General features: G+C 39.8%; 1 protein-coding gene across 1 annotated transcript; it reads right to left on the bottom strand.

The window, feature by feature from the left end:
• Window positions 1-75: 75 nt before the first annotated feature.
• LOC124645231 (LIM/homeobox protein Awh) lies at window positions 76-18,960 on the bottom strand. Its single transcript, XM_047185021.1, has 6 exons — window positions 18,907-18,960; window positions 17,206-17,387; window positions 3,617-3,834; window positions 2,786-3,028; window positions 2,400-2,495; window positions 76-2,315 (listed from the first exon to the last, which is right to left on the bottom strand). The coding sequence occupies exons 1-6, from the start codon at window positions 18,958-18,960 to the stop codon at window positions 2,236-2,238; spliced, it is 873 nt and encodes a 290-aa protein (XP_047040977.1). The 3' UTR covers window positions 76-2,235.
• Window positions 18,961-25,247: the final 6,287 nt, after the last annotated feature.

The following is a 25,247-nucleotide window of genomic DNA, read 5'->3' as shown; positions in this document are numbered from 1 at the left end:
GTAGTAATTAATTGTTTGGTGTTTCGACTCGCTTGTCCATTAACAACATCGGGGTTTTGAAAATAAAACAATAAATAACCAACATAATATATTTAAAAATTTGTACAGACAGAATAAACTTAAGTACCTAGTACTTTTAGCAACTAATTAATTACAATAAAATGACAAGATGGCGCACTACATGTCATTTAATCTACCGTCATAAATTAATTGATCTTATGCTGCGTGAAAACATAAGGGGGTGGCAGACGAGCGAGTAAGTTGGCGTACAGAAGTCTGGTTAAGGGTGCGAATATACGGTGCAAGTAGTTGGAGCAAGTACGCATGCGCAAGTGGGCGAGTCACTATATCCGGACGTTTTTAAAATGCATGTGCCTCAACATGCGCAAGCTACTTGCACCGTGTAGAGACGCACCCTAAGTATAGCTAATCATGCTTACGTCACACTAAATAGCTACTAGAAGTTGCTTTAAGTTGGATACCATGATATTGATTCAAATATAAATTGGGTTTTTGATATTTTTCATTTGTTATGAAGGTAATTCTTCGACTGGAAATATTCTTATTTTTACGTTCAACGTTCGAAGATTACACATTAAGAATGCGACCTGAAGAAAAATATTAAAAACCATTACATGAATATTTGTCAGCGTGATATATTATGAGACATGGCATCATTCCTAAGGAAATAGCACAGGGCTAAAATCCATGACAATGTTATGTTAAACAACTTGAACTTAGTTCACGTTTGTTACCAATGTCGAATACAATAAGTACCATGAACTATAAACTATAAGAAGGTCCACTGTCCTGGTTCGTCCGTTGCAGCCCCTTATGCTTTTACGCTTTATATACAAAAAATAATTAAGCACATAAGTTTTATATTTACACTACCCAACAACATCCAATGTATACTCGGTAGACGCTTTATATTAGCATGTAGCAATGTAATTGACAGATACAAGAACTAGAATTGCTGGATAACTTACGCATCTACTTTTTACAAAACATATAGAAATAAATTATGATTATGATTTTCAAAGGTACCTACGACTTAATTTTAGTCAGTAAGAAAACACCAAGATTATTAATTAATAAATTCCCGAGGGAACTGTTTCCCGCAAATTTATATAAAGTAGCTTAAATGTTATTTATGTTACTGTCAAGTTTCGTCAAAATCCATTCAGTGGTTTTTGTGTCAATAAGTAAAAACGGACATTCTTACCAACGTTTGCGTTTATATTAATAGTAGGATTTACATTTTGACATTGGATTGATATTATTACTGTTTATGTTTACTGTGCGGGTGCCTAATATGTTCTTGAACTAGTATAAAAGGTTGAGTCGGCAAATCGATTCAGTTGTCTTTTGTTTACGTGTCCAGTCGATATGCAAAGACTCTGCAGTAAACCTCCGAGACAGGATACGTAGCAGCTGTGACAATAAATTTTCTCTCAATTACATTTAGATATACGAAGGTAGGTACTATTATCTTAGACTTTAATAAAACTATTGAGATTATGTAATTAATAAATACACCTACAAGAACACGAAGCTGCTTACACTCTCTCAAGTTATATTGCTTTATTTTGGACTACTTAGGTTCCTCCTATAATTACAATTTGGCACTTAACTACTTTAAAGTATGTGTAAGATGCATGACATAAGATGAAAGTCAGAACTGAATTGCAATTTAACAAGTCATCAATTATAAATAATCGATCGAGAATGTATCACAGTAACTAGAAACAAATAAATAAATAAATATAACTATGTACATTACATAAAATGAGTGGAAACTTATAGTTTACATTAATTTCAAAGCTAGTTACAATGATTCTCACAGATTCTTATATAAACTTTGCTATCCATTATTTTAAATAAATACGTGTCAATGAAAAATTCTTACCCGGGAATAACAAGTCTCGAATTACAGGTATATTAATATTAAACATTTTAATGTTAGTTTCAGAAACTGCAGATATATTAACATTAGTTTAGCAGGATGATCCAAACTAGCTACAACTGGCTTGCACCAGTTCTAAAAACATTGCATTAATACGAGAAAGTAGTAAGACCTATGGCAAACATGCCGAATTTCGAACATACACTACTTGTGTTGTACATGGCAATATCTAGCAGTATTAGAGACTTGTATGTACGTTGTAAGATATGGCGAGTATATTATGTACAGATGGCGCCACTGTGACGCCGAGGATGCAAATGCTCGCAAGCTCACACTTCACTCTGCATGCAGTGGATCGACGAGTCCTCTGACAGCTCATCCATTGAGGAATCCGTGAAAGACGTTCCATCTGCAAACAGAATAACATTATTACCATTTATGTCTGCAGCTAATAACTGAAGGTAACGTAACAGAAGTGAATCCTAGTGCTTACCTATTGGAACAAAAGGTGGCTTGTTCTGGAAGGAGTAGGTGAGGTGCAGGTTGATGGGCCGACCAAACCCCGCCGGGTCCGCGTCTCGGGACACCACTGTGTAACACACCAAACACGTAAACACATGAAACGATAACACAGACGAAACCATTCGCTGAGCACACACTCGCTAGGCAAGTGATACCAATATGATATTGAGATAATTCGCCAAAAGTGCATTGTGTGAAAAATACGCTATTTTTAATAGCAATAGAAAATATGTGCATCTTATCAAAACTCAGAATCTGGACAAATCCCAAGACAGGAATGTTCAAAACGTATTAAATCTTTTGTCATGAACGAGGCACATACTTCCTACCATACAACCTTGTTCTGGTTATACTAACATTGGCCTTGCTTCCCCTTCCCGGTATGCTGGTGTTTCTTCTGTCGCGCGCGGCTGTTCTGGAACCACACCTGCGTGACTCGCTTGCTGAGGCCTGTGACCTGGGCGATCCGCTCCAAGTCCTGGCCGTCGGGGTTCGAGTCCAGTTGGAAGTTGGCTTGCAGCACCTGCAGCTGCTCCTCCGTGAATGTGGTGCGCACCCGCTTCGCCTTGCTCTTGTGGTAACCTTCTGAGTCGCACCCGTCTGTGGTTCACATTGTTTTTGCAAATATTGTTTAACATTATCTACGTGGTTTCGATTGTCATAAGGGAATTCCAAAGTAATACTGTGTATTGTCTTTGTGATTCTAAAAAGTCGTGGTGGCCTAGTGGGCAAAGAACCAACCTCTCGAGTATGAGGGCGCGGGTTCGATTCCAGGTCAGGCAAGTACCAATGCAACTTTTCTAAGTTTGTATGTACTTTCTAAGTATATCTTAGACACCAATGACTGTGTTTCGGATGGCACGTTAAACTGTAGGTCCCGGCTGTCATTGAACATCCTTGGCAGTCGTTACGGGTAGTCAGAAGCCAGTAATTCTGACACCAGTCTAACCAAGGGGTATCGGGTTGCCCGGGTAACTGGGTTGAGGAGGTCAGATAGGCAGTCTCTTCTTGTAAAGCACTGGTACTCAGCTGAATCCGGTTAGACTGGAAGCTAACCCCAACATAGTTTGGGAAAAAGGCTCGGAGGATGATGACTGTGTATTGTCTTTGTTAAGGGATGGGAGCTTCTGGGGAATTCAACGATCCAAAAATCAAGACTAAAAGGACAGATTGATTGAGACCACTCACCATCTGATGAAATGGATCCTCCATCAAGGGTTTCAAGATAATGTGGCTTGCAGAGCACCCTGTCCTCATGCAAGGCGAACTGTTCGCCGGTGGAGAGCTGGCGGCCGCAGGCGTCGCACGCGAAGCAGGCCAGGTGGTAGACCTGCTCCCGCGCCTTCCGCACCCAGTCTGACGACGAGATGCCGCGGCAGCACTTGGAGCACTTCGCGCCGAAGCTCCTGCGCAAACACACACGTCACCCTGGCGGTCACACCAACATCGCTGCCCAACTCGACACGCACACGCAAGAGAATGACACCGACAGTCGACAGCATTTGCATAATGTTATTGACGACAGAACAGCATTAAAAAAAATATGTATTAAATAAAGTATTCGTAACAGGACTACGTAATGGTCAATAGTAGACACAGAACATACATACATTGGATCGAAGGGATATAATTTATGGTTATCAGTCCGAAGAATATTGTTATTGGAAATAACTCTAATTATTATGCATTGAAAAAGAGCACAACAATAATTGCTTAAATATTTTAGTGACCTTTAAAAGATGGGGAATTTTAATTAAACTCGGCAATTAAAAGTGTGGAGGACGAAGAAAAATATTGTTTACGATATGGGTTTGTTGATTTTAAATGGACAGAATTGTAAAATATGTGAAACTTTCTAACAAGCAAAAACAAATCAAATGTTTGTTAAACCGTCGGAGATAGGAAACTTTCCACTGGATGGTTTGTCAGTTTAACAGAGCGTGCTGTACGACTGCTGTGAGTCGTGTTTTGTTTTTTGCCAACTTCATCAAACGATGGTGTTGATTCTAAAAAACGACGATTATAACCTGCAAAAGGTTTTTAATTGTAGCTCATGCATACAAAATGTTTCTAATCGGTGTATTGTGATATCGATCCAATCGGCTCTCGATAGCGGGACCTTGTCGGTGTCATTGATATATCAACAGCTATTATTGTGGTTTCGCAAGGCACATTCCATATACAATTTAAAAAGTATTCGCCAGCAATAATTGTGATATCGTCGCCCAGCACTGCAGGGTCTGCGTACAGTTTTCGTCAGGTAACCGTGCCACTCCAAAATTAGCTAATGAGAGCCTGGACTTCATTGTAGTCAATGTACAAACAAAACACTGCACATATACAAACGTGCATATCAATGTGACGAAAACTATACGCAGGCTCTACTAATTGAAAAACTAAATAAGTCTGAGATTTCTCATTTGGTAAGAACAGTTTTGGTAAACATACTTTCTTGCTATCATGTCCAAAACCTACGTCACATTTATCCACGCGTATAAATTAGAATTTCAAAAACGCTTGCGAACATTCGCTACGAGTCCTGTGGGTCTGAATATAACTACTCGTAGCACATATGTGAGGTTAAACAGAGTTCTTATTTATATCCAATAAGGTTTATGGGTCATTATAGTCTGTCTATACATATAATAAATCTGTAGAAAGTGATTGTTTGTTCGGGATTCACGTAAAATCTACGAATTTAATGCAGACAATGCTTATATACAAAAGTTCTACGTAACTTGGGGTATTACTTAGGCTTTGTTTCATCGAAATCGGTTCACTCTATCAAAAGATATGATTAATTTAGTGAATTCAAGATGTAAAATATTACGACACGCAATCTGTTTGACAAAACAGTACAGGTTAAAGTAGCTCCATCTGTGGTAAATAAAATACATCAAGAAGCGAGGTGGTAAATAACAATGAATTACCATTTACATTCTTTATATACTATTATTTCAATAGATGGAGTTGTGTATTTTCCGTAATTCACCATATTTTAACACGTAGTGTAATTTTTCGATAGACATTTCAATAGTGTTTGTCAGTTTGCCGTGCCACATCAAAATCCAACTATAATTATTACCTTGATGAAAGGAAAATTAATAGATCTCAGCCAAATTTAAAACGGTGCCATCTAAATTATTTTTTGAACATTATGTCAAAAATGATGACTTTAGTGGAACAATTAATTATAATTTAAAGTTACAGATGGAGTTCATATCAGGATTTTTTCATAAACATAGTTTAGCTTATCTTCCACTAATGTGGTGGCCTTAAACAAATTACTTTGAGTGTATAGTATTATTTTTTCTGATGCAAAATATGAAAACTTAATCCTAGAAGAAATCAGGATCTATCTCTCGCAAGCGCTGCTAAGCGTGAGATAATGTAGGCTTCTGTAGCTTTAAAAACCAGCCCAGATACAAAGTGCAGATAAGAAATGGGAGCTGCCTTATCGCGTCTGAAAACGTACAAAATACACGTCGCATACCAGAGACATGCTTACTTTCAACTTCCGATCGCAATTAATACACTGTTCACGATTACGAACAGTCTCAGTTAGACCCGAGCCAAGTCTAAAAAAAAACCTTTTATATAAAACTACGTTTGATATCATTCAATTACAAAGACAGAATTGTTCTCTGTTGCAAATCCTATCCACCTATATCCTATCCTAATCCAGAATGCATTGCAGGTGTGCATTGCACAAAAACCAATGGTATCCTATTCGAGAAGTCAAAAGAGTTGACCTGCCAACGTCAGCTTCTGCGCTAAGCAAGTGTTCTTAATAGTACCATCAGAATTACATTCATCGTTGAATGAGGTGAATAAATTTTCAGAAACCACAATAACAGTAGGAGCCAAAGCGTATTATCGCTTCATAGAGCTCTGATTGGCCCCAGGTGACCAAGTCAGGTCTGATTTGTTCGTTCATCAGATCTTTGAAAGTGTTTCGGTGGATACTTACGTCCTGTTTACGTGTGACACAAAATATGGTATATAAACGTCCTCCGGAAGAGCGAAATTTTCCCAGTGTGCGATAGTGACGCACAGTATACAACACTTATGTTTCTTTTGATTTGCTGGCTCCACCAAGAAATGACAAATTGCGAGCGTACATTTTGAAAATCTTGGCAAAACTGCAGGTTTCAAGTACGAACACATGAAGTGGACTCTCTCAGATACGTACATTTTGCCTATTCGTGAACTAATGCAAACATTTCGGTGGAGTCCCAGCTTAGGCCACCACATTAGGCGTGCGCGATCCTCGGGCGTGTGAGTAGCGCGGGCGCCGCGCGTGCGTCGCGAGCGCGCCGCGTGAGCGTCGCGTTTTGCTGCCCTGCGGCACTTGCAGCGCGCTCGCGGCGCGCACGCGCCGCTCTCCTTGACGTTTAACTGCTAAGGCGTTTAGCGGGCGGCGGGGATAGCGGGCGAAGGGGTAAGAACGCAACTCGAGCGCCGCGTGCTCGCCTCGAGCGCGTCGCTTGCACTCTTCACACATGCCGCAGGGCAGCAAAACGCGATGTTCACGCAGCGCGCTCGCGACGCCCGCCCGCGCTACTCACACGCCCGAGGATCGCGCACGCCTAATGTGGGGTCAGCCTTACCATAGTGAGTAAGTGAAACTATCCTACCCTATGCGCCTGCTGATGATGATGACTCATTTCATCATCCATCCAGCTATTCCCCAACTATGTTGGTGTTGGCTTCCAGTCGCCGAATCTGTTCGAGTACCAATATTTTGCTTGGAGCGACTACCTATCTGATCTCTTCAATCCAGTCACATTACAAGACATTATCCATGGTAAGACTGACAGACTTTCTGGCTTCTGATTAGTCACAGCAGCTGCAGAAAATGTACAAATGACAGCTTTGTCAGACTCAAAGCATATAGACATAGATTATAGCTGTTTCCTGTGAAAATTACTTACGCACCATACGTAATAATTTTCCAAATTGGCTGACTAGATCCAGAGATATTCACAACGTCACAAACTTTACTTCTTTTGTTTAGATAAATGGTCACATCCACAACACAACCTTGATCATTGAATCTATGCGACTGCTAAGTGCTAATCCTAATTATACTGTCACGTGAAAGAATGCACCTACGGGATAAGTAGTATTTTGACGATTCTATATTGCCCACGCAAACGAAGTTGCGGGCAACAGCTAGTTCTGCAATAATTGTTTCTGTAGTAATCTCGTTACTATGCTTTACGATGGAGCTGGAATTAAAACGCCGTCACTGCGGTGGGTGGGAAGCAAACTGCAAGGTGCGCACCACCTTGCTTTACTTCTAAATAAACTATTATCATCAATTTCAAATAAATGTATTTTTATTATTTACAGCTTTAACATGACAATTGAAATCTAATGAATTTTATTAATTAAACAACTGCCGCTATTTCTTGAACGTTGTCATAGAAATATCCCGTCCGTCCGTCTGAAGGGACACAGGCATACTACAAACTGCTTGTAAACAGTACTACTCATATTTAACTTATTGTTTGTGTTTTACTACTTTGAAAAACAAAGAATATTTAAAATTAAAACGTTTAGATATTGTTAAGCTGCGGAATCTAATTCTGTTAGGAGGCTGTCGAGTATCAAGCGCGCCGGCTCCGACCCTCATTACGATTCGCAAGCCTTTCATATTTAATTAATTAAATAAACGCATGCAACACACCATTAACACGCTATCATATCACTTAACGCGAACATTAAAACGGACCTGTTTGTTTTTTATACATTTGGCGCAAGGCGGCTCCCGGCCGAGGCTCCCGACGTCTCTCCGTGAATTAATTTCTCCTAATGTGGTAATGAAGCTGTCATTTATCAGAGAAGTATTTAAACCGCTTCATTTCATATCAAGGTTTGATACACTTGCATCTTTTTCTTAACCGACTTTTAATAAAGGACGATTTGGAGGTTCTTAATAAAGCTGTGTTTTTTGTGATGGTACTTACATCGATTGCTCGTGACGGCGTAGACCGATTCGGAAAATTAAGTAAGTATTTCTACATGGATACGTATATTCGGCACACAGTTCCAAACCACCAGATCAGGATTTGATGGAAACCCCGACAAATTGAGAGCTTCTCTCGAAAATTTAAAACTATGTATTCGTTTGTTTACCTGGGGTGACTATATTCTAGCAACTCTAAAGACTACTTAGGTTATTAGTTACTCTTCTGCTTTGTAGGCTTAGCTTTGACAAAGTAAGTAATTAAAACATATTTCGCAAAACCACTTAACGAAAGTCTATGGGAATTGCACTTGGAGCAATAAAACTCCCAAGTTTTATATTTATCTAATTACTTTATAATGGACACTTACAGGTGAGCAATCAGATTAACTAGTCTTGAATTGCCCACTTCGCAGCCGTACTATTAAGTAATCACCGAAGTGGGATAAAATGAACTCCATTAGCATATAAAAATATATTAGTTGCATTAAAGGACGCACGCACACAGCGTGGGGCGGCGTGACGACAGCAGTACGAACACAGGCGCACGCAGGCTATCGATAGCACAGCTGTACACAAAGTGCAAAATCGCGTGTTACACGTATATTAATTCAGTCAGTCCCGTCTCTTATCGGCGCTATCCACACCAATATTCCAAAAGCACAATTTGCATTTCAAAACGTAGCGTCTCTGGACAGAAGCACCGTTTCACCACCGCTATCACCGCTTATTAACATTTTGTCGTCGGCTGAATCAATTAACTGCGGCCCTCGCATAATAATTAACTAAGTGACAGATTAACAAGTTTTAACACTCGGCGATAATGAAGATGTCGCGTACCCGGCGCTGATAAGCGCGTTCCCTATTCATGTGGTTCGGGGGGTCTAACCTTACGCCGCTATCTGATTTACAGTGTAAACCGTTCGGTATTTCTGTTTATTAAACGGATGACCAAATCCGAGTGACCCGAGGGCGTTTGACAAAATCGGGTGCGTGTAGTGCGCGGGCGCAGAGCGGTTCGCCCGCGGCTCGCTCATAAATCGTCGCTCGTTGATTACTTTCCGCGCCGCGCCTCTCCCCTGCCACCCTCACATTTAATATCCATTCAGCGTGGCGTTCTGCTCTGTCCTCCTCCTTGCGTCCAACACATGATTTAACTTATTTGTTTTAGATACAACACCACGCGAGATATATCGCAGCGTTATTCCTCAGTTTGTTTGAACAATTTGGAGTCACTGTCAGCCGCCGCGGGCGACGCGCTGACCGATGGTCGCGCGGCTGATACAATGCGCCACTAATAATATAACCTTTATGAATATCGACGACTGATTTGTTACTATAACATTTTTAATTACTTTGCTTTTATAAGATATAATGACACATATATTTTCTGTGATCACGTACATGATCTATGGAGGCAAATCGATTATATTTGTTCAGCTCTACGAGATTGTAAGCTCGCCTAAAAGAAAATGTATTCAATGATCTTAGTTTGTTTTGAATTCAAGAACTTTATTGGCGGTCGTTAATTCTATGTAAATAGGAAACAAGTAAGAGAGAATAATAATTGTAAATCCAGTAACAACAGAAGTTACCACCGATGCGATGTTAAGGTGTGTGCACATTAGCACACTGCGACCTACATAACTTGCAATAACAACTGCACTGATCTTGATCATCTGATCTTACTGTGTACGATTTTTTCTTCTTTTGTCTCTTCATGATATTCACATCTCTCTATCGTACTCGTATCTACTTAGACGGTTTAAGCTTTTAAGGTGGGTTGGTGAGTATTTTATGTATGAAGTAACTGAGTAACTCTATTAACAACAAACAACTGTAACTCAATTTATTGACAGCTAGCCTAAAAATTAATTTTCATAGGCATACAGCCTATACAAAGCATTTCATAGGGTACATGGACAGTTACAAAAATAATTCAAGAAAAAATAAAATTAGAATTTATAATATTCAATCAGCCAGCCTAGCTTACAAGTGAAGCTTGGATTATCGATATACCAATTCGAATTATGATAACGACACACCAAATCGAGTAACCATTGTTTATACTCTATGGATCGATCTAAGGCAGGGCTTATTTATGCGGCTAGAGATTAATTAAAGCCAAGAGTGGACATGGTGCATTTACATAAGACACGGCGCGCGCATTTGCGGCGGCGAGGCGTGGGCGGGACATCGCGTGCGTCTGCGCTGATATGTGACTCGCGGATATGAAATTGAGATCATTATGTGTGCCCAATATAATCGTCACATTTATCAGTTGCTGATAGCATCAATATCCGATCCCGAATGTAGCTTTTAGTTAACTTAATAAAAGATTTTTTCAGATACGGTTTGCAGTTAATGTTGTTAAATTCTAATCGTTGTCTCAAAATCCCTCAAAACCAACTTCATGAAATTTGAAATCACAATAAGATCCCTAATAAGACTCTAGCTGCAATCAAAACAAATCCTGTCGAGAACTAAGCCAGTGACAGGAGAGGCCTCGTGAGCGTATCCGCGTGACATGCTCAAGCGCCGCCACGGCTACCAAACAAAAAGACGCGCTAAACAAACAATAAACAGATGATACATCAACGAAAGCAATCACCGCATTTGCCGCCGGCCATCGCAGATTTACGCTGGCAACACTGCTCGTTATACGCGCCACAACACACAAATATTATTTAAACTGTGACACGACTCACATTTTAACGAGCACCCGAATGTATCGTCTTTTTTTACTCTGGCAACATTATTCGCCAGCTGCGGGCTAATGGGAAACTTAAATTGGTTATTTGATCTATATATTATTTTTATAACCTGACTGTACATGAAAGCACTGGTCAAAGGTGAACTGACAATGTAACTGAGGAGACTGTAACAGTAAATGTTTGGTAGAGTTTTACTAAATTAAACTATGGTTTAAAAGGTGGCGCCAACAAAGCTGCAAACTCCACATTCCCAATCCCGTTGTCAAAATTACCCTATGCTCGTCCGTGTACAGTATATTTATCAATCTTAGGTTTCTCCAAAATAATCATCTGCATAATTAATCTTGACTTTACAAGGTAAATATTGGTCTGTTTATTTAGAACACGTTATTACGCGGTATCGGCCTGGTTTGGCATGTAGATAGCTATAAATCAAACTTACAAAGAACCCAATCATACACGTTCGCAGAGCTGATTATTACTCAATATCGTTGAGACGTGGAATCTCTGCTCTGTTCCTAATGTCAGGGCGATGTGATGCTATTTACGCTCTTCAGTCAGATGCAGGTCGAAAACATACAGGAGACTATCCAACCAACACTTTGCCTATGACGTAGCACTGCATTTAAATTTTAATTGGTTTCTGAAAACGTTTACCCATTGTCGAACTTACGAAATATTTGTCAGTTTTTTGAAGTTCCTCAGCTAATAAATAATAAAGAGCTCGAGGTAAGGTCTTTTTATTGCAACTTTTGCATCACTTTTTTCGCGTAGGTACCTGATAGAAGACTTAAGATAGAAGACGCTTAAGTACCTTGTGTGTGTTAATTGTGGATCTGACAGTTTCAAATTCAACTTGTAAGTACCTACCACAGTTTATTTTAAACTATCGTAGCTATTACCGTAACCACAAAATATATTGTAAAAATTGTTTTTTGGTTCCAATAAACATTATAATAAACATTACCTAAAGATTAGTCACGATTAATCAATCAAACTTGAAACAAGCTTTATTTCATTAGTGATTGTACGTAAATAACTCTTTTTCCTACTTTTAGCACTATATTTATTAAACTCAAGATTGAGTATGGAACTGTTAGTTGAAGTGATAAGCCAAGAGAACTACGGGCATTGGCTAGAAACAGCTCTATTTGTTATGATATCAATAAGATAGAGCTATGTGCGCGCTCACGCACTAGATGGCGCCGGCTTGGTCGATCGTGGCCAAAAACTACTAAGTGCGGATTGCAATAACCGATCCATCGTAGTTTTAAGATTAGAGATTGAATTTGACATAATTATTATGAAGCTAATGTCAAAATTCATCTCCAGTCGCAAAACAATGATCGATGACGGATCGTATATAGTAACTCGCAGTATATGGACAGTTTCCTAAATATCGTTTAGCGACTCTAATAATATTTTTTAAATGTGGCGAATACGGGATCTAAGCCTCACATGTACAAATTAAAAGTATCCCGGTCTTATGTAGGCCCACCGAAAGTGGCCGGATGTACATAGCAGCTTTCTGTGAGTGCTAATCATTTTAGAATAGAATAGAAATCTTTCTAGTTGCTATTTTGGGTATTGCGATTTCACGTGTACGTACTTGTATAAAAATCGTGAAAGGAGTAAGCGCCGTTGCAATAATTCGATCTAAGAGTTCCTGAATCAACCCTTAAGAACAGTTCTAGCATCTAATCACTAAAAGGCCTGATTTGTATTTGCTCAGACACTTTGAATACTCTTTTTTTAAAGAACCAGCTCTCTTATTTTTATTCAAAGACACCGTGTTGAATAGCCAAATAACCTGAATTACCTAAATTAGCAATGAGTTTGGAAACTGAAAAACTTTTGTTAAGTGACTGAATTTCATTATACCATTCATTATAGTATAGGGGATGTCTCAGACGTAAAATGAAGACAAACTTGGTAGGATCGGAAAGACCACCCCCACTGCTGGGCATGATGAGACCGTTGACAACAAACGCAACACCGCCGCGAGCACGTCACCAATCGAAGCCTTCTCGATTAAAATATATGGTTCCACGTCGCACCCAGTTATCACAATCAAAATAAATGACAAATGAAAACCACAGTGTTGCAAGTCACGACCCGCTCGCTGTATTTTTTCATCACTGGCAACATTCCCCGTGGCCGCTTTGTTGTTCCACACTCGTCCGACGGATTTTCAATAAAACCTCTCTTAGGGACATTGGCCTCTTTTTTTCTATTTTGACTTATAAGAATAGGTTCTCACGCACCTGTTACCCTTTCGATTTCTAAGTTATGAGTATATTACTTGTTCTATTGTCTGTAAATTCCGTGACAGACACGGCATTCTTAAAATATTTAATGCAACTGTGTCCCCTGAATATGTACTGCAGTTAAAGGATCCTAATTTTTGCATTTTATTTGGGTTGTCTATTATCAATTGGACTCTTAATCGTTTATTTAGGTATTAACCACAACTCTTCACCAGCAACTATTGTTTTAGGTCTGTTTTTATTTTCGTGTTTCTGCTTGTATTCAAATGATAACTAAACGCAGGTATTGATTTCACGTGTCGATAGGCCGTGTATGTGGTTGATGATGTCGGCGCGAGGGCGCATGCGTGGTGGTGCGTCATCGTGCGCCCGCGCCGCACACAGCGGGCAGGTCACAGGTCGCCAGCACACCAGACCGCCTACCCTGCGCGCATTCCTTCATACATGCCGAGCGCAACCCGGCTGATGCGAGAAACCGCGCCGAACCAGCGGCCCTCCCTACAAATCAACACCATACCATTCGGTCGCATTATACTCTTCACGAATGACTCGGATAATGATGACTTCGTATATTTCTAAGGTTAATTGGACGTAGGCAGTGTATTGTAAAAGAATTACCTCGCGGCTCAGCTAAACGATCCCTGTGTATGTGTGTAGGTCCGCGTTTTTTCCCTCTCTTTCGAAAACAATTTGTGGAAATAATTTTATCAATTTTCTTCTATTTTAATGGCGAAATCGATTCTGCACTGAACGACACAAAAAATGTTTAATGGCTCAATTATAACATGAGAGACTGGCCGCGCCGTTGACTCTGATGAATGATGAGCGGAAATTGGTCGGCATTCGTCTAGACATCAGAACTAAGGACCGCGTCTAATATTGCAAATCACAAGAAAATGCAACTTTTATATTCTGTGCGCGATTCATGAGGTGTGTCTATCTAGAAGTACAAAAGCACAATGCTCGTAAACGCATAACCAGCTTAATATTATCCACCTATGAACCAACCATTGTTCAAATTAATTAACAAAGCACAAATCTTTGTAATTAAGAATGCCTCAGAAACATCGAGAACAAAATGACTTTCCTACTGCTCTGAAGGGAAAAGACAAAACAATGGGAAATATAGTCTAGTTCAACTATTAAGTGTAGTCACTACACTTATACACTTAGTGAAACATAATAGCACTCGATTATATTCTATTAGAGAAATAATACACGATTTGTTAAGTTTTTTTCAGAAAGACGATGTTATTTGAAATTGCCAATTACACGAACGGCTTTTTTTGAAACTCATGTGGTAGATTCAATGTGGCACTCTACTCTCTTATTTTGCACCTATATCAATGAATTAGTAATTGTATTTTATAAAAATATTTCTTTCAGTATTACAGGAATCTCCACAATATTCACCCACGCTATACGCCTAAGTAACAAAGTACTCACAGCCCGATACAGCCAGTTTCTCTTCTCATACATTAACAGAGACAGCTTTATACTCGCTTTAATTTAAACCAAATGAATTTGTATAAAAAGCAGCAAACAGGTTAATTAAAACCAATATCATTAACATGTAGACCGGCGGCGGCACTATAAACGTCGCCGGCCAAACTTGGGACCTTTATTGAAATTAGGAGACGAGAACATATGTCCCTAGACCACACACTATGGTCTTCATAATGGAACAACCCCTGCTGCGATATTACGTATGTGACATGAGGGGTTTCCTGGTTATAGAGGGTAAAAGATCTGAAGTAGTTAGTTCGGATTTACCTGGAGCAGCTAGTAGGAACATACATAGCTAGCTGGTAACCCTATAGCTATGAACTAAGCAATAAATATGAGGGTTTTACAATATTGTCAATTCCTTATCGTAATATTCCTTTCTAAGTTCTTTGTTCTGAAATAAAGGTTTGAAAAGCCCATATACTTTATGTAGATTGTTATATAGAGCGGTTAAAAGCCTTTTAATTTATTTAGTATGTACATACTCGCATACGTACTGTTAATTAGAACACCAGTCATACTTTAACAAGCAAAATAAACATTTTCAGTTTTATCTTCATGAAGGTACTTATAAGGCTTCAAGAATAAGTTCCAAAGCCAAAAAAGGTGTATTTGAATATTAAAACGAAACGAAGTTATAACTAAATTATTTCTTATATTTATTAGTATATTTAATTCCCGCTAAGCGTGATTGAGCATTTTGTAGTAAAGATTCTAATTTAAAAGCAGTTCAAAATTATTAAGCATCCTTTTTTCCACAACTCTAAATATCCATACACGTATTTTGACTTATCATACTGTAAGGTCTACACTATTCTTTATAGTAGTTTTAAAAATAACAAGAGCGCATTTAGTAAGAAGAATCTAAATGAAAATTCTGAAGTATTTTTGTTTTGACGACCTCTGTGGCGCAAAGGTCACCAAGCCGGACTGCCGAATCTGAGGTCCCGGGTTCGATTCCCGGTTCGATCGACATTTGTGTGATGAGCATGCTTGTTGGTCGTGGTCTGGGTGTTACAATATGTATTTATAAATATGTATATATGTAGCTATATGTAGTTTATCAGTTGTGTTAGCACCCATAACACAAGTTAATTAATAACTTAGCGTGGGGCTAACCGACCGTGTGTGAAAAGGTGTCCCGACATTATTTATTTAATTTCAGTATTGTTTCAGTTACAGTTTTTTACTCCTCCGGGAAGTTCTCGAGAGAGGTTCGAAAGAAATATATCAGTTATACTTGAGTGCTAGTTGATATACTTCTAATATCATTTTCTTTTAAACTTATTTTTAGTTATGGCATCTCTAGAAACAAAAGGGTGCGGCGAGGAGCGACGCGCGACGCCATAACGATGACATCAAAATATACTGCCTATTTGTTTTCACAGAAAATCGTTAGCTTCATATTTATTAATATTTTAATGGATAAGCTTATTGACAGATCATAAAAACGTTGATTTATAGTTCCGTCTCTTGATAAAGATTTCATTGAACTGACAGAAAGCATATTTATATCCGTTGATTTTTAAATCATTGAATAAATCATTAGTTTTCAATTTATATTAAGCAGGTATATTTTAACTGTAAATGAGCTATTCTCATGCATATATTTATTGCGTTTATCTTGGAAACGCCGCTAACACGTATAATGTATTGTATTCAGTATTTATTACACCGTGGTTTAGGAAAGCTTTTATCGAGCTTTTCCCCGTTACCCGATAGATTATCACAACTGAATACTGAAATGACAGGTAACTTCAATTACCCAGTTATTTCCACGTAAACTTAAGTATTTGAAAACTGTATAGAAAACATCATAGACAAGAAAAAATAGTAAAAGAAAATTTCGCTGAGCATTAACTTTTAAGAAATTAAGAGCCAATACACTATAGCCGGCATTCCATAAACATTTCTTGGTCGTGTGAACTAAACGTCAAAAAACGTCGTATGCAGCAATGTACATTATACTTTCTTCTTCAAAGAGATCATAATATCGTGTCATTGTATCAAAGTAGGTACACTCTTTTGCAAAAAAAGCACCTATGCTAAATCTTGATATGAACTTTCTACCAGGAATTATTCCAGAACAAGGTTTTTTTAACCGCTTTCTTAGCAAGTCTATAGAATACATTCTTTTGCATGACTTGCTGTCCAATTTGATGCTAGTAACAAATTACAGTCATTAAAATCTTGTGAAACATACATAAAGTCGTTAAAGCTAAGATTTCGCATAGATGCCCGCTTTTTTTACAAAAGAGTTTATATCAATTCTGCGGGCGTCATATGGCAGTGTTCTGTAGACTTCCTTCTTGTACTCACTTGGCATAGTCCTGCTTGCAGTAGACCTGGCGGTCTCGCAGAAAGCAGGAGGGATGGCGGTCGAGCTGCACTGCGCAGACGCAGCAGCGCAGACAGGCCGTGTGCCACGCGCCGCCGCCCACCTCCAGTAGGAAGCGGTCCGCGATCGCCTCGCCACACGCGCAGCAAGTGCGGTGCTCCGTCTGAAATAAGAATATACTTAATCTTCAATGATCTGTTGGTAAAATATCCATACAAGGAGATATCTGTGTTTCAAGTACTCTTGAAGACAACCTTATCATGATAGATGGCAAATAAACGTTGCTACATCCACTAGATACCGACTTCTAGACCAATGCACCTAAAAGTATTAGGTTTTTTTTTTTGCTTTTTAGTGTTTTTAATAAATTAAGCAAGAGTTCTGAAGTTTTGTACATAAGCCTATTTGTTTAAGTGGAAATTTATGTTTGTTACACATCGCTTTTGAGATCAAAGATGATTTTCGTTTCATGTCCGAAAATTTCATGAAAGATAATCTTTGTGTGGTTCATCTCCGATCGTGAAAAACTAGATGATTAACACAGCAAACGATCACTACGAAGATGCACAAGCAGTCATAATTATATTGTTGTGACAGCCTCACCACGCCTGTTATTCATATTCCGTGCAAACAAAACAAAATTACTGTAACCATATTACGTAATATTCTTAAAGCTCCCTCTAATAAGTGCACAATAGTCGTGACTATAATAACAATGCAATGCTTGCCACCCCGCAATGCCACAAACTAATTGCATAGTTTAAAATCGAGTTACGTCGCGACATGTGCCGACGAGGGCGTGGTGACGCGTAATCTAATGACGCTCAATACGCGACCGACGTACAAGTTCCATGGGTTCTAATCAAACGACAACTTCGTTTGGTATTGAGTATAGATATAACGGGAAGAAGATCAAAGGGGGAGGCCTATGTTCAGCAGTGGACGTCCTATGGCTGAGATGATGATGATGATGATGATGATGATAACGGGAAAGTAGACCTAGGGATAGATTTGGGTTTGTTGTCTATATTCAGGGCGACGATAAATCTATTCACCTCTTGTTTGACCTAAAATGCAACATGAAAGTGCAAATCATCTTGATTTACTGCCGCTTTTGCTATAACATTGATAACATCCACTACTGTGTTACCTACACCTAATATTTTTTTGTTTAAAATACTAGATTATTGTGTTCATCAAAAGAAAATGAACATTTCTCCCTCACAACAAGTTCTTATTAACAGAAAACAATGTAATTTTCGTAGCCACCGCCACGAAAAGTTGTTTTGTATCATTCGGCTACGAAAACACAATTTGAAATACTAAGTTAAGTGCACTTAAATATTTCTTAGAATACTTAGCTATAATATGTTACTACATAAATAGCCACTGAAAACCCCAACTTGTGAATTTATGACACGAATAGATGTTTGACTGAAACACTCAACTCACAACACTGAAAGCTTCGTACTGTCTGCCACGTTAGTGATTAGGTACTTAATTGTGAATAGAAATTAATTGATCATCTGCGTATTTTTTTGTTATAATAACTAGGGTGCTGGGGCCGGCATCCTATATGCAAACTATGCAATGTATGTTTGTTATGTTTTTGAGGAAAACCTGTAAACTCTATTATTTTTCTGTTTCGCAGTTGTTCCTTTATTCGTCCGTTGGGCGCTCACCTGTGTTTGCCGGCTGATGTCTCGGTAGTAAGGAATGATGTCAGTGCTGTACATTCTTGTACTTCAAGTTTGATTTCTTAGATGTCCTTGGTTTCATTCCATAGGCAATAAAACATTTCAAGTTCATATGCACACACCCTTATAACGGATACCTAACAACCGCCCATCTCGAATGACGCTTACACAAACCGAAAGCAAACAACCGCGCAATAACTTTTATATCAAAATAAACAGCCCATTAAAATTTGTAACATAAATCTGTCCCCACGTTAATAGCACTCGACTTTACAACAGTGTCATATATTGACACCCCTGCGGTTATGATAGACATGAAAGTGTCGGCTATAGAGCGCGGCTGGGTGCACCCGGCTCCCGGCTCCGCAGCAGCACACAATGAGCAACTACATCGGCGTTTAGCGACGCTCCGCCACCCCAAGCCCGCGACGTCGCACATATGTGCCGCGCCCCGGACTCCCCGGCCGCTGCGGTTCCCGCCAACTAACAATACCCTGCCACCTATCAAAGTGTTCGTAACAAATTTCTTAAGGGTCCCATTGACGCCCGGCGTATAATAGATCCCCGGTGTGGCCGCATTGTCACCGGTCTGACTTCAGCTGACTGATATCCACTTTTTATATCAGTTTTTGTAAGGGACCCGAAGCGAGCGAGCTACTCGTGTATAATGACGTTGTTTGATTGCATTTAACGCGTCATTTACGAGGGTTTGTTTGTTCTGCCTTTTGCTTCAAATTATGAAAATGTGAGGTTCCGTTGTGTCACCTGGATTTGAGATTGGGACAAGGCATGGTGAAGGATTTGCTGGACGTTTAAATAATTTTGGATGATATAAAAACGGTGCAGATAGACATAACTGTCATTGATACTCGACAAAGGTTGACATAGGGTCAACAACGGTTGTGGCTGGCAAACAAAGCGGACTTATACGAACTTCATAAATTGAATAGCGTCTGACAGCATGAGGAGCGTCACAAACACGTATTGTGCGGTGATTTGGCGGGCGCGGCCGGGCGTGACCCCACTGCACAACTGCACTGTGTTCGCACTAGCTAGATGCTCAACGTGAAATACTCACACAGCTACAGCGCTACCTGAAATTCTGAAATTAGAAATACCGAAGTTTCTTTGTTCTAATGATGGTCTTGGAGGGAACGACGACTGTATAAACGCAAGCGTATCTAGTATTAAAAACAAAATTACCTAAACGGTAATTTAATACACATACTAAATGCTTTAAAAGTTTAAAGAAAATTACACATAATAACCTAAATCGGATCATTTCAAGTATCGCTTACAAATAACTGACAACACCATGAGACGATCATCTGTGATTATTCGAGTTCATCCAACCACAACAATAATCCCAAACGTATGAGGTGTGCGAATATAATATAGTCGAGCACAAAAGTGACTCTATAATGTACAAATAAAGCACAATGCAGTTGCGGTTGTCGGGCGTGTCGGGCGTGACGGGCGCGTCGCGGCCCCGGCTGCTGCCCAAACTGTCCCGCATTGTCCCGCTTCCGACTATTATCCAGGAATGAGAGGCCTAAAGGTGGCATCACGGCGCCTGCCTACGCCATTGTTACAGGCTTACGTTTGCAAATCCGATTTATATTTGAATATAATTGACTTTCGGCCTCGTATCAGGTACCAAGAGCGTGTATCTTATTGTGTTCGGCTGATCTCAATGGCATTTTTATCAGCTGAACATGATAAATGTATTTGGAAGATTAAGTGTTGTGGGTGGGTGCGCTCGCCGCAGCATGGGCGCGCTCAACTATTCAAACATTTTGTAAGATGCGTGCCTCGCTGCGTTGGCATGTGTATGATCCGACTCCAAGCCGTCTAAGGCTAAGCTTTTGGTTACTTCCGAATTAATCAATTTATGTCACTTAACTTTACATAAAGCCTCATAGTCACACAGCTTTTAAGCGTAACATAACAGAATAAAATAAAGCACAAACGAAATGGAGAGAATTTTGAAATTGTATTTGCAAATCCCTTCACAATAAGCGACAAACGAGATACAAACCCGTCGTAATATTTTACATAACAGTGCTCAATCCCGACGCTTGCAACATTGAAATTCTTTCGATAGCTCGTTTCATATTCAAAGAGGAAACCATTTCCCCGCGCTGAACAAATCACGCGGAAATTGAAGGCGATTTATTCAAAATATTTGTACCAACAACTGTTTGAAGCCTGAATGAATGTTCGACTTTGGGCGATACTTTTGTTATTTGTTTTCGGTTCACAAACCGATCGATTGACAGGGATTACGATTTCCTAAACCTTTTTCATCGATCATCGAGAGTCAAAGCTTAAAAGTGTGTTCAAAAACCAACTGGCTAACAAAAAATCTTTGTAAATAAATTATGTGTGCACGTCAGCGATGCGAGAGGTATCTCGGAGATATCTGGTGGGCGCACAAAGCGGCGGCAAGAATGGCGCAGCGGGGCTCCCCCGACCATAATGGAGAGAGTTTCACACCATTCACGTATAGCCCGAGAGTTTTTTCACCGTGACGGGGGTCACATGGACCATCCGTCTTCTCAGACAGCCACCAAGGATATAGGTATGCAAATGTAAACGCATCGTTAACTGGGTGACTATCTCAACGATAGCGCATATTCCGCGAAGTGAAGACGTCCACGTAGGCATAGGTCCTAGCTACACTTACTTACCAAGATACAAGTATCTATTTTGCAAGCAACTTGGTAGTTTGTTAAAGATAGACGAAGTAGAACATGATCGGGGTGAGTGTTTGCTCTCTCGCGGAGCTTTGCTGGGGTATTATGGACTGTATTACATTGACATAAGGGCCGTAGTCGGTCGGTATGATGCATGCGGCGCCGACAGCGGGGCGGGGCTGGGCGTGGCGAGGCGAGCGCGCCGTTACACGCCGCCTGACGTCATAGACCACGACACGCTGCTGAAGTACCGCACTAGTGTGCGCCTGCAATGTTTGCACTATCCATGACGTCACCCGTACCGTGCGACTTGCAAGACCAAAGTCAAGCGCTACTAAAGGAAAGATACTTGAGGACATTCAAATTAGTCCTACTTATGTTCATAGTAATTTCACTACGCGAACTCTAAAACGCGACTTTACTCCGGTAACCGGGCACTGAAAAGATTTGACAGCCTATCTCACGTCTCGTGTAGTATTATAAAATGTTGTTACTGCTTCTTCTTAGATTCATGACAGTTTACTTAAGGTATGCTTTAGAAACTGCAATCTTTCAAGACATCTTTCTGAAAGAGCCCAACAACCTTGAGAGTTCTAAGTTTTATCATCAAATAAAATTTTTGTTAATCACTTGCAATCCTCTTTTCTTTTTAACAGAAAAATAAATGAGTTAACATTTTTGTATGTTACGCGTCGTTATTTGAACATCAGTTTATAGCAGTTGTGTTTGTGAGGCAAGTGCTGCACGATGTTCGTATGTGTGATGCCGACGGTGCCGACAATGGTCGCGGTGACGTCATAACACGTTAATGACTCGTGGAAGGCGTATAAAATCAACAGGCGCCAACCAGCCCGCCAGCCGCCACCAGCGACATATCTATTACGGCGATGAACGTTCCCACATACCTCAATCAGTGTTACGAAACGTCGCGGCCACGAGCCTCGCCAATGGCGGCCTATCACAACATATTAAGTAATAAACAGTCCATAAAGCTGAGCGCACACGGCACACACGGCGCGGGCGCACCGCGTACGGCGCTAATTACAAACAATTAGACGCCATGATGCCGCCCCGCCGCGCCCCGCGCCTCCGCCGCCACCCCGCTTGCGCCCCGCAGGGCCGGCGCGCGCGCACCTCGTTATTATTCTATTTATTTCATATTGGAAACAAAAAACAGATCTTCCAAACGGCTATCATAGTTTTTGGATGCTCGGGTTAATTCCCGAGGCTCGTTTGTGCGGCGCTCTAGTCAAACCATTCCCTTGACTTGGCTGTGAGCTTCACGTCAAACGTTCCACTCAGTTATGATCTCATCAAATTTTATTTATGCGCCGATATTCGAAGTGATCGAATCGATTCGTGTTTTCTCTCAGCCGTGTATTAATTAGTTTGGTGTTATTATGAAAACGTCCAACTGCCCCGTTTAGACTAGTTGAATAGCACACGGCTAGTTTTATATCCTTACGGTCCGCGGCTCGGTCGTTATTTTTTTAACTAATTTATAACTTATTTTTTTTTTTCAATTATCGATATCTATAGTTCGGCCATTCAGAGAATGCGTTCCTGACACGTCGCGATTGAACTGACGACGTAACTTTGCAATGGCGTTGCAGTTACGATAAAAATATTTTTGCTGGTTGTTTACCGTTTTAACAATTGAGGAGCATTAAAACAACATTATTATATCAATAATCAATGAATGTTATAATTTTGTGCCAAACTGAGTGTCAAATAACTTGGTAAACAATATTTTTCTAAATCTATACTGCGCTATTACAAGGTTATGTCAGCGGTTTATATTTTGTAGTGCTGTGCTAAAAATAACAGGCAAGTATCGTAATCTGTTCTTATACAGTTATAATATAAAATAATACGTTTTGATTTTCTTTTTAAGAATTGGAAAATAATGGACTATAAGACTTAATTATAACGTTTATGAAATATAAAAATAAAACTATGACCAAACCGCATTTTTATACTTAGATTAAAAATGGTAACCCCAAATGGCGTTATGGGCCGCCATTTTGTGACGCTAAAACAGTCGTCCGTTGTCGTTTCGTGCGCATAGACCACGTTTTTCAAGTGTTTTCGATCTTTTTTTATTTGATTACCCGGCTTTTGTTAGACCGAGATATCAGGATTGATTCTGTTATTGATAATAATATAATTATACATGTAGGCGAAGATGATGATGAAGACACCACCTCCTCAAGCAAATCGGAGTCTGATTAATATTCTGTTCGCACATTCAATTCAATGTACTTGTAACAAAGAATAAATAAAACAATTTTATTATATGAATATTACCTTTTTTTGGTTTCCACTTCATCATCCTCCGAGCCTTTTCCCAATCATGTTGGGGTCGGCTTCCAGTCTAACCGGATTCAGCTGAGTACCAGTGCTTTACAAGAAGCGACTGCCTATCTGACCTCCTCAACCCAGTTACCCGGGCAACCCGATACCCCTTGGTTAGACTGGTGTCAGACTTACTGGCTTCTGACTACCCGTAACGACTGCCAAGGATGTTCAATGACAGCCGGGACCTACAGTTTAACGTGCCATCCGAAACACAGTCCATGGTGTCTAAGATATACTTAGAAAGTACATACAAACTTAGAAAAGTTGCATTGGTACTTGCCTGACCTGGGATCGAACCCGCGCCCTCATACTTGAGAGGTTGGTCCTTTACCCACTAGGCCACCACGACTCATTTCACTTTTTGGTTTCCACTTAAATAACTAAAATATAAAACAAATGATTCCGCCAATTTAAAACGAAAATAATCTTAAAATAATGCGGCGGTTCATTTTGAAGGAACGGTAACGAACTCAGTGTTATGTTGTGCCCATCACTAGTCGTGACTAACTGATAGGTGTCAGGAACGCATTCTCTGAACGGCCGAAGTATAATTTACGACCGTCATTTTAATAGAATACCTACCTACCTTCTCAGACAAGAAATAAGCTAAAATATGCAAAAGTTTGTATTGCCCACATCAATTAAGTCATCATCCTCCGAGCCTTTTTCCCAATCATGTTGGGGTCGGCTTCCAGTCTAACCGGATTCAGCTGAGTACCAGTGCTTTACAAGAAGCGACTGCCTATCTGACCTCCTCAACCCAGTTACCCGGGCAACCCGATACCCCTTGGTTAGACTGCCCACATCAATTAAGTATAAGCGATATATTTCACTCTGCCTCACTCTGATTTACCTACTTGCTCTTACCTATCTGTTCTCTCTTTATGGTTAAAAAATTTGCAAAAATGCTCCCATCGTACCATCAATGAAACATTTCCCGTCGTTATCCTTGGTTAAGAAAATGATGAATGGCAACTCCAATACATAGGTAAATATCATCGCGACTTCCAAAAATCATTTTTTCAGATACAGAGTCCAAGACTTAGATACTTGCCATTACTGTCTCTAGCTGAAATTGAAATCGAATAAACACAGTAAGTGACGAGCATCAAATAATTGTCTAAATCAACATTGTTCATGCTTATCTGCGGATGCAAACCTTTCACGCATTAGGTCGCACATTGCCTCAAGAGAACTCCTCTCACATTGCCTTGAACTAAACAAACCAACATTTTCATGGGAAGTTTCTACTATGGAGAAGGTAAACCATCG

Source organism: Helicoverpa zea, chromosome 31, assembly GCF_022581195.2.
Source record: "Helicoverpa zea isolate HzStark_Cry1AcR chromosome 31, ilHelZeax1.1, whole genome shotgun sequence".
Classification (NCBI taxonomy): domain Eukaryota; kingdom Metazoa; phylum Arthropoda; class Insecta; order Lepidoptera; family Noctuidae; genus Helicoverpa; species Helicoverpa zea.
Note: the sequence above shows the minus strand (reverse complement) of the source record. Positions and strands in the feature narration are given on the sequence as shown.

Bases quoted from the DNA above. Each gene is read 5' to 3' on its own strand.
- LOC124645231 (XM_047185021.1), bottom strand. From the start codon at position 18,960: ATGTACAGCACTGACATCATTCCTTACTACCGAGACATCAGCCGGCAA. The intron at 3,835-17,205 runs GTGAGTACAAGA...GTGTTTGCGCAG, and splicing joins TGCAAGCAGGACTATGCCAA to GAGCTTCGGCGCGAAGTGCT. The intron at 2,316-2,399 runs GTAAGCACTAGG...TTCTGTTTGCAG, and splicing joins GCCACCTTTTGTTCCAATAG to ATGGAACGTCTTTCACGGAT.